Raw genomic sequence first — 12240 nt, forward strand, 5'->3', positions numbered from 1 at the left:
CCCCTAATTATATTGTAGGATAAATATTACATTTCACTGGGGAATGCTTTCCCTACCTGGTATTATAACATAGGGCATATTAATCTGCCCCTCAGACAATATTAAACATATTAAAGGAAACCAATAGGGTTATCTGAGCCCACACAGTATAATATAGTAAAAAATATTCAGATAATATTCAGGGGTAATAAAAATAATAACGGAGATTTTGCTCTGGGTTTAACTTGTGTGCTCAGAAAGAGGGCCTTGTGCAGGCTTTTGAAGGTATAATAAATGGAACCCAAAAATTCTAGAATACTTGAATTTCAGTTTAGTTGGCAATCTCACTGATACTAAAAAAGCAAATTAAAGAAAATACAGTTGGGCAAATCAATCTTTTAATATCATTTAGGTGACAGATTAATTCTTTGAGGAATTAAGAGCACCTGTCTTTGTCTTGCAAATCTCGACAAATCAGAAATGTAAATACAGTCCACAGTGACCTGAGGCTGAGCCTAATTAGCTCAATCAGGTAAACTGTGAAACCAAAGGAAAAAAGCAGTCTCTATAAAGTCAAACCACTGGAAAGGATCCCGCCCCCAACATCTAATTCATAGCTTCCTTAAGGATTTATTAAGGACAAATATAAATCTTAAAAGCTTTTTCCACAAATAGTAAAGCCTTAGTCACCAGAGCAAATAAATTGAACTTATTCCAACTATTATTCATAAACTAGTAAGCTTATATTGCAATACCTGATTCATAACTAAGTGTTAAAGTGAAGCTATGAGAACTCTAGTTTCGTCTGTTTATACATCTGTGTGTACATTAAACATATGAGATGTCTCTACCTCCAGAAAGTATTATCAAAATTAAACTTATAAAAGAGCTCTACTCTTTTATAAGCGCTTAAAAGTAAGCACTTACAAATTACAAATTTCTAAAAATAAAGGAAACTGTCCAGAATGAATTTCAGGTTCACGTGATCTAGGAAATATTCAATACTAAATTAATATCTGATATTAAAACTAGCTTACACTTGTTGTTTTAATCATACAAGCATGTCTTAATTTTATTGTACGTAGGTTTACTAAAGGTCAGTAAATTCATGTTTTTCTGTTACAGAATTTATCAGCAAAAAAAATTTAACTTGATATGATTATATTTTCACAAGTTATAAAATAAAGGTAAATGACATTAGCATTTGTGGACAAAGGATGTTGCCTGCCAACTCAGTAAACAAAAGATGTTGGGGCCTTCAAGCCGTCAGCCAATGCAGCCCTGAAGGGATTCAGGATGGAGAGAAACAGCATACTGGCCTAGATAGTTAAGGTGCATATCAAAGGAATGATTTCAATGAGCTCAGATTCTTGCATCTTTCCATACTTAGAAAAGCACTAAAATCCTTAACTCGACATGTCTGCGTTTTGTGATTAGCAGTAATCTTTTGACATTGGACACGGTTTTTTTGCTTTTTATTTTCAGCAAAATCTCCTATATATCCTGGCTCCTCCCTTACCTCTTTGGAACAGTTCCTCAGAGCTTATCTGAGAAGCTGTCTCCCAGGCTTAATTTCTCTATAAGTCCACTGAATAAAACATAATTCTCAACTTTTAGGCTGTGCTTTTTTTCCCCAGTCAACACTAGGTGTGTAATTTTAAAAGTACAATTGAATATCTATACTAGTAATTCATTATAACAAAGAGAAATAAGAACTTATATTTTGAAAGGTTTTGTTTTCCAAATTCACAAATTTAACTATTTATTCTACTTATCTCAAGTTAATTATATACCAGTTACTACTAATTATTTATAGATATAACTCATTATTTCATTAAAAATATCTTAAAGATGAGAAATATGTTTTTCAGTGTTTGGGCATCAACTAAACTTCCAGTTATTTCTAGTTCCTTTTGGTTAAATATTAACCTAGGTGCCACCCATTGTCTAAATTTCCAATACTTGACTTTAGAAGAGATAAGAAGTTGCACTTAAGAATGTGTTTTCAATATCCTAACGTGAGTAAGTTTGTAGTTCTCCCCAGTTACCTCTTTTTTTCTCTCTTTTTTTTTTCATTTTTATTAGGTAGAATCCAGTTACCTCTTGATGCCTTTATCTCTAGATGCCTAGGTACCACAAGTTATCTACATTACTAAGGTGTTCTTTCAATGAGAAATACGAAATTGGATTTGAGAAAAAATGTTTTTCAGCTTTCTGCCTTCAGCTACTCATTCTAGTTATATCTAGTTATCTCAGTACAAATCTTTTATAGGTAACTCTAGTTATTTACATCACTACTTCCACATTACAAAAAGAAATAAAAACTTAGATTGAGAAAAGTGGGGTTTTTAGCATCCTAAATTCAACCATAGTTATATGTAGATACCTCTAGTAAAATGGTTTCCTAAGTGTGACTACTTTTCTACTAGACTAATGCATTAATTCCACAAAATATAAAAACTTAGATGTGTGAAAAATCTTTTTTTCCATTGCCTGGCCTCAAGCATGATGGCTTTATAGCTTTACTTAACTACTTACCCAGATTATAGTAGTTATCTCTAGTATTCACTGATTATTCCAATAAGTGATAAGAAGTTAGTGTCTAGAAGAATGGTTTTACAACTCTGTGGATTTTTTTGTCACATCTAGCTAGCACTAGTAAAGTAGTTACCTAGGGCACTACTAGTTATATATAGGACAATATTTTGTTCCAACATGAAATATTAATTTAAGTTTGAGAAGTTTTTTTTTTAGCTCAGCAACTTACAATCTTGTTTTTTTCTGGTTTTCTGTAGTTATCACTAGTTTAAAAATTACCTGGATCCCACTAGACAGCTCTTTAATTAACTCATTATTCCAACAAGGAAATCAGAATATAGACATGAGATGATCATGATTATCAGCTTTTTAGCTTTGATTGGTTATTCTAGTTATCATTAATTAGTTATCTACAGTTAATCATCGAGGTATCACTACATATCTATCATACTAACACCTTATTCCTACAAAAAAAATGATAATTTCGATTTGAAAAAAATGTTTTTTCAGCTTCCTGTCTAAAACAGGTATTTCCAGTTATCTCTACATACTGCCTGTAAACTAATTTCCTAGGTATCACTTTTGAGTTACAGCATTATGAAATAATAAGTTAGATTGAAAAGGATTTTTTCCAATTCAGGGCTCCGGGTAATTATTCTTCTATATTAAGTTGGTTACCTAAGTACCATTATTTATCTAATGTACTAACTCATTAATACACCAGGAATAAAAGAATTTAGAGTGCAGAAGGACTGATAGCTCATCTTCTAACATCAACTACTTATTTTAGATAGTCTGCCTATCTCTTAACTGTATAGTCACCTAGGTGCTACTGGTTGTGTAGTACTAGTACTAACTCCTTATTCCAGTGAGAATTAAGATTAACACTGGGAAACACTCTGGTTTTTAACTTTCTGGCTTCAACTGCTTTCTTCCTGCTATCTGGTTATCTCTATTTCAATCTTACCTAAGTAAATCTAGTTATCTATAATACTAATTTAATATTTTAAAAAAGCATTTAGAAATAAGAAAGTGTGCTTTCCAGGTCCCTAGATTCAAACCATTCTTCTAGATCTCTAGTATTTACCTGATTAATGCTAATTATCTATGCTATTGATGTATTATTTCAGTGAGAAGTAAGAATTTTGGATTGAGAAGACTGTGTGGTTTCCTAATTCTAACTTCAACTAGATATCTGTAGCTATTTGTAATTAACTACTTATCTAGTTACCAGTACTTATCTATAAGTGCTGTTTCCACAAGAGATAAGATTTAGGGTGGTGAGGAATTTTTTTTTAACTTCTGGAGTCAAACAGATTTCCTGACTATCTCTAGTTATCCCTACTAAACTGGTTACCTAGGTACCAATAGTTGTCTATAGTGCTAAGTCATTACCGCAACAGTAGATAACAATGTAGGACTGATAAAGAATGGTTATTCAAATTCCTCAATTCAACCACTGTTTTTCAGCATCCTGGTTTCAACCCGTTGTTCTGGGTATCAGCATTTATCCTTGAGTTATTAATAATCTAGAAGCCACTAGATATCTATGTCACTAATTTGTTGGTCAAACAAGAGAATTATGAATTCAAAAAAATTTTTAATCTCTAGTTCACTAGTTAACAAAAGTACAATTGAATATCTATGTCATTATTCAACAAGAATAAGAATTTATAATTCAGAAGGTTGTGTTGTCCAGGTCCCACCTTTAACTACTTATTCTACTTACCTCTAGTTAGCCAGAGTTAACTATAAACCTAGTTACCTCTGTTTACTTTATATAGTTCATTCCTCCAAGAAAAATGATCATCTCTAAAATCTCTAAATATCTCCCTAGTGATGAAAAATTCTCAGCTTTGGAGTTTTAAGCAGTTTTTCAGTTATTTATAGCTTTCTCTAGTTAAAGTTACATAGGTAGCCCTAATTACCTACATTTAAATACTTCTATTCTCGAAGAAATTAAATATTGATTTAAGAAGAATGCTTTTCAAAATCCTGGCTTCAAGTAGGCTTCTAGTTATATCCAGTTATCTCCAGATAGGTAATTACCTAGATACCACAAATTGTCAATGCAGACACATTATTTAATAGACAAAATTAACACGTTATTTCTATGAGAAATACTAAGTTGGGCTCGACAAAAAAGTGTTTTCCAGCTTCCTGCTTTCACCTACTCATTCTAGTTACATTTGGTTACCGCTACATAAACCTTACTTAAGTGACTCTATTTATAGCACTACTTTCACAAAGTAGTTACAAAAAGATATCAAACGACCCAAATTGTAACGGATATCCTAGCTAGGGTAAGGCACACAACGATCATAAGCACTGTACGTCTCTCACGTTATAACTGATTCCAAGCCAAAATTGATCTCTGTAGGTGAGGTGAGCAAGGCAGAGAACAAGAACTCAGGAAAACGGTCCTAGACAGGGGAAGAGGAGGAGGGCCAAAGAAGGGGGAATAGAGGAAAACGCGGAATCAATTTAAGTCCACAGCACCCGCCCAGCACGGGAAACGCGTGCACTTTTGCAGACAACCTGCAGCCTGAGGCGCGGTAACGGAGCCTAGCATAGCAGATGCTGTTTGCTCCACTGTCGGGTCCAGGGTCACGTGCAGTGTAAGCATGCTGGGCAGAGTTCTATAGTTGTACTCTGACGTGGGTTCATTGCTACAAATCTGGAGTACTTGTTGCAATTGCAAAGGGCGGGTTGGGTTTCTTGCAGTGGGCATCTGAGCAAACCAAACCCCAAGCTCCCGCTCCCCAGTGTCCCCCAGGGAGCGTGGAGGGCTCTACTTTCAGCTCCTTACAGCAAAAACTCAGCAAGTAGTCTTCCACCTAATCATTTCATCTGAATCACTAGCCCGATCTGTACAATTTGGGGGCGAGCGGAACAGAACCAAAGTCTCATCCATTAGTTACCAACTTCCCAGAGGGAAGAGTCGTGCTTAGAGCCCACGCTACAAGGGGGACGACCGTCGCTTCAGCTAGCTGGAGCTGCTGGGGACCTCGCGCTTTCTCCAGCCCCATCTCTGCAACTCTCTCGCTCTGGGGGAACTAAGAGCAACGGAGCTGCGCCCGTCAAGAGCCAGGCGGAGAGACATTCTCCGAACACTGCTCCCGAGCTCGGAGGCGAGTGAGGTCTGGTTCCCCGCCCCTCCCCAGCCCCAAGTCGGCTCGCGCAGTGCAGCAAAGCCCCTTCCTCAGGGCAGTCACCCCTCCCGAGCAGGGCCTAGTCAGCTAAGCCACAAGTCGGAGCTCCAACTCCCCCAGCTGGCGCGCCCCGCCAGGACCGCACGCACCCCGCTACTCTATGGCCACGCCCCGGCCTCGTGCGCGTCCCTGTGGGTCCCACCCACCGCACGCACCGCTGCAGGGGGGCAGCGGGAATACCGACTGCAGGCGCCTAACCGCCAGCGCGTGGGCGTGGAACCTACAGCAGGCACGCTATAACACGACCAGGAGCCAGAAAGAGGATCCGACCCCCGGACCGCCGCGGGCCGCCGCGCAGTCTGCAGAGGCGCATCGACAGCGCTCGAGACATGGAGCCTCCGCCCAGACGCAGCCACGAAGACGCCGGTTACCTCAGCCTGGGAGTCGAGGAGCTCCAGGAAGAACCGCATGGTCAGTGCCGGGATCGGGACTGTTCGCTGGCTAACTCTAGGAAACGTACTTTCCTCGGGAGCGGCGAGTGGACAGGACGCCGCTGCTGCGCGGCCGCCGTCGCTACTCTCAGGTCGTGGGCTTGCGCCTCCATTTGCCCCGCTCACCCTAGGCTCCAGCGCCCTCATCTCTCTCTTTTTCCTTTCCAGATACGAAGCCTACCGCCGCGACCTCGGTAATCGTAACGGGAAAAGCTGTCGAGGAAGATCCACGGCCCGAACCTGAGCAGGGAGCAGCAGCAGCAGAACAAGGCCGTGTAGGCGCGGGAGCTCCCGGCCCCATGGACGACGAGAACCAGAAGGGCGGCGGCGGCGGCGGTGAGGAATCCCCGCAGCAGGAGCAGGAGCTGGCCCACGCGGCCACCGAGGATCCGGAACGCGAGGGCAGCCAGCTGTTCTTCCCCTGCAACCCGTATGGCTGGGTGCAACTGAAGGATCTGGAGAGAATTTTCCAACGCAGCCAGTACCCCGACGTGTTCGCACGGTAAGCGGCAAGCTCTCGAGGCGCCCATTTTCTAGAGCTCTAGCGCTCCTCCCCCGACGCCTTTGGCTGTCTCCCCCCCCCCCCGTACCCCCCGCTCCACCCCACCCCCACCCCCGCTCCCGAGTCAGCAGTGCAGTGTATAAATGAATTAAATAGGGAAACTGGCTGCACTTTTGTTTCTGTGAATAGCATTCCACTGGATAGGGATTTAGATCAGGGTGAGGAGAGTGAGGCACTGTTGTGCAAATGCAGGGTTGAATCTTGCCTTTATTTAAAATTTTTGTGCATTTATTCTTGATGTTTAAATATTGTTTAAAAGGTTAAATTTATGTCAGATGTTAATGTTTACTGTTAAATGTTGAAATATTGCATTAAAAAATCGTAGTCTTGAATACTGAGCTTTTCAGCACTTCCTTAAAATTTGCACACAGAAGAAAATTGTTCTAAAGAAAGCCTGGAGCTGGGTATTACAGAAATATGTTCCCCAGGCATTTGGGAGAATATGAATTTTAAAACAAGCATAAAATGCACATTGTATATCTAATTTCATTTACAACTCCAAATACTGAATATCTGCGATTTTGTCCCCTCAGAACGGATGTTACAATACGCATGGATGTGACTGAAGCCGAAGGGCAGGTCAGCAAGCCTGAAAAAAACAACTTGCCAGAGTAGCCATTGTAAAGCCTGCCTCAGGACTTGGATACTTTTGTTCTAGACATTCTCATGTTGTTGTTTTTGATGCCTTTTCCATGTTTGGGAAGTGAGTTTTGAACTTTGGGGGTTTTGGCGAGTGGAAAATTAGATAATTAAACCCCAGTTTATGGAAATTGCCCATTATCAGAAGTAACATAATTTCCTAAAGGAAAAAGAAAATAAAAGAGAACCAAACTGTTTCTCCTATGTCTTGAACAAAATTAAATCTAAATAAAGTTCAATTCCTTCTAACACTGGTATTCTCTAGGGAGCACTTCTGTGTGGAGTTATGCTGGGGCTCAGTCTGATCCAGAGAGCATGGACATTAATGTACCAAGGAGCTAGGATATGAGAGGGTTCAATTGTATTAAATTACATAAAATATGGAAAACTGTAAGTTCTTTGCTAAATGAGTGAATTTATAAATATTCACACACACTATATGAGATAAGTATTTAGTTACGCTGAGGCTGATGTGGGGAGATAGCTTAAAAGTCCAAGCACCTGGTTCTCCTGCCATTTGTTTTTAGTCTGCAGTAAAGCAGTGTAGTAAGTGGCAGCCCTACATTTTAATTTTCTGTAATGCTTTGATGTGTTAGCCTGAAAACATTGCTAAACATTTATGATGGAGAGTGGAAGGAAGGTTTGCAACAGGATATTTGTCTAAAAACTGAAACAAGAACAATTTTGAATACAGTTCCACTGAGCTAAGGGTGAAAAGGTTAGGGAAGAATTGCATACAGTCAAACATATACCTGGCAGACGTTGTACAAATTGAACTTTATGAGTGAATATTCTCTTGAGGAGTTTCTAACATCTAAAGATTTTTTTGATGGTACTGTTTTGAAAAGGTGGGTTTGGGGGAATTTGATAGGGGACACAGATTTCCATTCAGGCCAGATTCTTACCTGTGTTAATTTGACATACTTTTTCATTTGCTTAGGCAGTGATGACTGATTTGTAGGTCAAAAGATAACTGTTTGAGACCACAGAAAGCATTAGCTGTAGTAAACGAGTATTTGTCCAAAAACAATTCAAGCTGAGCTTATTAGTTTTGCTCCATGGTGCATATGTGAGTGCAGTGATGGAAATGGGCTGCAGGTCTGGTGGTGGTGAGTGGTAGTGAACTTGGACCCAGTTTGGCCTATTTTCCTCAACTCTATAGGCTGAAGTATCGAGGCTTTGTCCAGGGCGTCAGCAACTCTTATGTCCCAGTAAGACAAGCCACAACCCGCTGGGGCCTCCATAACCAGGCCTTCCTTGTCAGACCATCTTTTTAACTCTCAAGAAGTTTCAGAGGATGAATGACCCCTTAGGTATCCTTGAGGGAAACCTGTTTACAAATCCAACCTGTTCCTATTGAATATTCAGTTCTGACTGAAGGAGCTTTTCCTGTGCTCCACTCCCCCACACCCAGGGTGACACTATCCCAACGAGTAGAGGGCAGAGGCACCTGGATGGCTGATGATCCGCTGTCAAAATACGATATTTCTTCATTCCGTTACCAGGCATAGCATTAACAGCAAGACTGGGCGCAATTCATCAGCTAGACCTGCATCGGAGAGCTGGAAAAGCCATTAATGAATACTAAAGGTGGGAGGAGAGAAACAAAACAAGAAGTGTAGTTAAAAGCTTGATACATAGTTGGTGCTCACTGAGGGTGAACTGAAAGGAAGGGGCTGCGGTGGTAACTTTCCTAAGATATTTACTAATAAAGAAACAGCTTCTCCCAGTGGAGTTTACAAAAGCAATGGCATAAAGGGTTGTATGTTGTAGGGGGATTTATTATGACATTAACTGCTCAATATACTAAACCAATCCCTTTTTTCCCTCTAATTGAAGGTTTGGTTTAAGAATAGGAGGGTCAAGTGGAGGAGACGTCAGAGGACATTAATGTTCAAAAATATGCCCCCTGTCACCCTGGGCAACCCTGTGGGCATAATCTTGGATGGGCCCTATAATGGTACCCTTGTTCTGGAATCTGATTGGAGATGGGGTCTTCTGGAGCCACTGTCACCTGGGTGGCTCCTCTGCCCTTGCCTCCCTCAGGCCTGGCCTCATTTGGCCTGGAATCGGCCCCTGTCATCAGCAACCATTTTGTAGTCCCCTATTACCAAGGTCTCCCTGACAGTCTTTCCAAAGTATTTTCCTGCCACATTCTTATTGGACATAGCACAGCATCAAGAGCACTTCATCAAATGCCCATTAAATGAGCTGAGTAAGTGGAAAAGTCAGTGCCCCCTTATTTTTGAGTAGGGCATGTTTTTGTATTTTTCAATAAAAGAGGTGAATTCTCAGCATGTAGTTTTTGTGCATCAAACGGGGTTAACAGTGAACGGATGAGGATTTCTAAAGGAATGTCATTCAAACAGAATGGCAAGGAGGCCTCTTTTCATGAGGTGACACCTAGGAGTCACCATCAATAGGCCTGTGCACATGAAAGTTTTCCAAGTACCCAAGGTATGTTTACACTGATCTACATTTTTTCTCCTTTGCCTTCCATCACCCCATCCTCATCCTCACCCCTTGGGACCACATACATATGCATGATGGGGCAGGACGAGTCCCCAGTGAGAGAACAGCGTGTTTCCAGGAAGGGCAGAGCCCCACCCACGCTACTTTGAACATTCAGACCCAATGCTAGACTCAACGAAACTTCTGAGAGGCTGCTCACAAGGATTCATGGGAAGGTGGTGGCCGAACATTCAGCCAGTGTACTCCAAATTCTGTTCACTGCACTCCCTTTTTGTGGAGGAGATTGGGGAATAGGAACCATCCTGGCTCAGAGGTACTCCTGCTTCAAAGGAAACAGGAGACCCCATTCCAGGCCTGTGAGGCATACTGTAACTTCCTCAAAAGCAGTCGCACCTTCAAACGTATATTGTCACTTTCATCATCCTTCCAAGCACCTCAATTCCTGCTAATTCAACATTGAAAGGGAATCTTTTGGTTTAATGCTGCTCAAAGCAGTGTTCCAGAATAATCACTGATTAGAAAGCAGTCATTTGTTCATGTTGTCTTCATGTGAAACTGCCAGAGTAGAAAGCAAAACTGAACTTGCAGGATGGTGAAGGAGGCCAGGCCCACTTTTTAAAAAGCATTAAGTTCTCAGCACAGCCTTGGCTTTGAGCAAGGCAAGGCTTCTTTAAGGTAGTTTCTGTTCAACATGGTTCATTGTGAACACCAAGGTCCTACTATGAAGTGACCGCTGAGATAAAGTGCTGTGATTACACAGGAATTTCCTCTCACAAGGGTTAATCAGACCAGTTTCCCAGCGCTTGTGTGCTTCCAGTGGAAAGGGAGGCTCCATTTTGGAAAGTGTGTGCTTTATTCTGTGCCGTCCACTACTTTCACTCCTCTTCTCTCCCTTCACACCGGTGGGTATCAGCGTCAGCAATGCAGTTTTGTGTAATGTGGGTCTTCTGCACAGAGAGGAGGTTGATGCTACCTGGAGGCCCAGCCCCTGCTGGGAGAGGGGAACATCCGGAATGCCCACTGCCGTCCTCACCAGATGGTTTTCAAAACAAAATGTCTTGTTTCCCAGTGTTGACCCCGTCCTTCTTAAACATCAGATTCCTCAACCTTTAAATACCCTAAGAACAGAACTACAGAGTCTGTACAAACAAAAGCACAGGACACTATCAGACCGAGTTCTCACTCCATCTGTCCTCTGTTCACAGTTGAATGCGTGGCTTTGCCATACTGAGACTGGTAGCCAGACAGTACTCAGCACAAATCCTGCAGTTAACACTCACATCTAGTCTGGGGGAAGAAGAGCGAATACCCTTTCCCATAACTGATGGGTCTTTAAGAGACATATACACTATTTTTAATGCATCTCTACTTCTTCCAGTTTCCAGAAGAATTAAGGCACGGTGGTGAGATGGGGCAGAGGGAATATTCAAAAAACACTGCTGCAGAGAATAATTTTCCCTCAGTCTAAGTTGTAAAAGGGACAGGTCTTCTAAGAGTAGTCCCACAAAAAGCATTTCTCTTAACATACACTTCAAATATCTCAGAGGTAAAGATCAGAAATTAATTATTCTAATATACAGAAATAACACTGATTTGTAAAACAATCTTTAACATTGGCTACCAGCAAATAGGCTGACCCAAGATGGGTGGTCTTTGTAGATGTTAGTTTTGGCTGAAAAGCCTTATAAACACAATCTCGGGAGGAGCACACTAGTTTCAGCACCTTACAGTAATCTAAAAATTCTGGGGGGAGGGTGTGCTCAGTCGTAGCTACCAGTCTGGCTACCAGTCTCAGTATGGCAAAGCCAGCTTAGCATGCACAAGGTCCTGGGTTCAATCCCCAGTGCCTCTGTTAAAAATAAATAAATAAACCTAATTACCCCCCCAAAATTAGCTGCCTAATTAAAAAAAAAATTCTGGATCTTGCTTTCTAAAGTTTCTAAAGTTGTTTCTCATCAAATAATACAAGTCTCCTTTGAGACAAGTGTGAAAAGTGAGTTTTTAAATAAAGAAAAGAGTTACCACAAATAGATACAAAGAAGGGGATTGGAGTTTGTTCTGAGGCTTTTTTCTTTTTTTGAAGGAACAGAAGTACCTTTACCTGAATTCTGATCATGGGTGTTGGCTTATCGCTGGGCACACTCTGAGCACATGTACTGTTCTACCATGTGGTCATTTGGTGCTGATGTGATTCCTCTAGGAAATGTCAGACCCTGGAAGTGAAATAACGGAGCTAAAATAGAGCCCTTCACTGGATTTCCTGACTGATAAGCCCAACTTGGTCTCATTTAACATCCCACAGCCCCCAGAATGGACCAGGGTTCTCAAAACCTTGAGTGGACACCTCAGGAGTCAGTTGCTATGATAACATAACCCTCATCACATACCCCTCGTCCTAAGAACGCTG

General features: G+C 41.3%; 1 protein-coding gene across 1 annotated transcript; it reads left to right on the forward strand.

Moving 5' to 3' along the window:
* Nucleotides 1–5889: 5889 nt before the first annotated feature.
* On the forward strand, nucleotides 5890–7610 carry LOC116662113 (rhox homeobox family member 1-like). The gene is made up of 3 exons (XM_032475411.1): nucleotides 5890–6140; nucleotides 6329–6662; nucleotides 7256–7610. Exons 1-3 carry the CDS (start codon nucleotides 6059–6061, stop codon nucleotides 7335–7337), a joined length of 498 nt encoding a protein of 165 aa, XP_032331302.1. The 5' UTR covers nucleotides 5890–6058; the 3' UTR covers nucleotides 7338–7610.
* The last annotated feature ends 4630 nt before the right edge of the window (nucleotides 7611–12240 follow it).

Source organism: Camelus ferus, chromosome X, assembly GCF_009834535.1.
Source record: "Camelus ferus isolate YT-003-E chromosome X, BCGSAC_Cfer_1.0, whole genome shotgun sequence".
NCBI lineage: Eukaryota > Metazoa > Chordata > Mammalia > Artiodactyla > Camelidae > Camelus > Camelus ferus.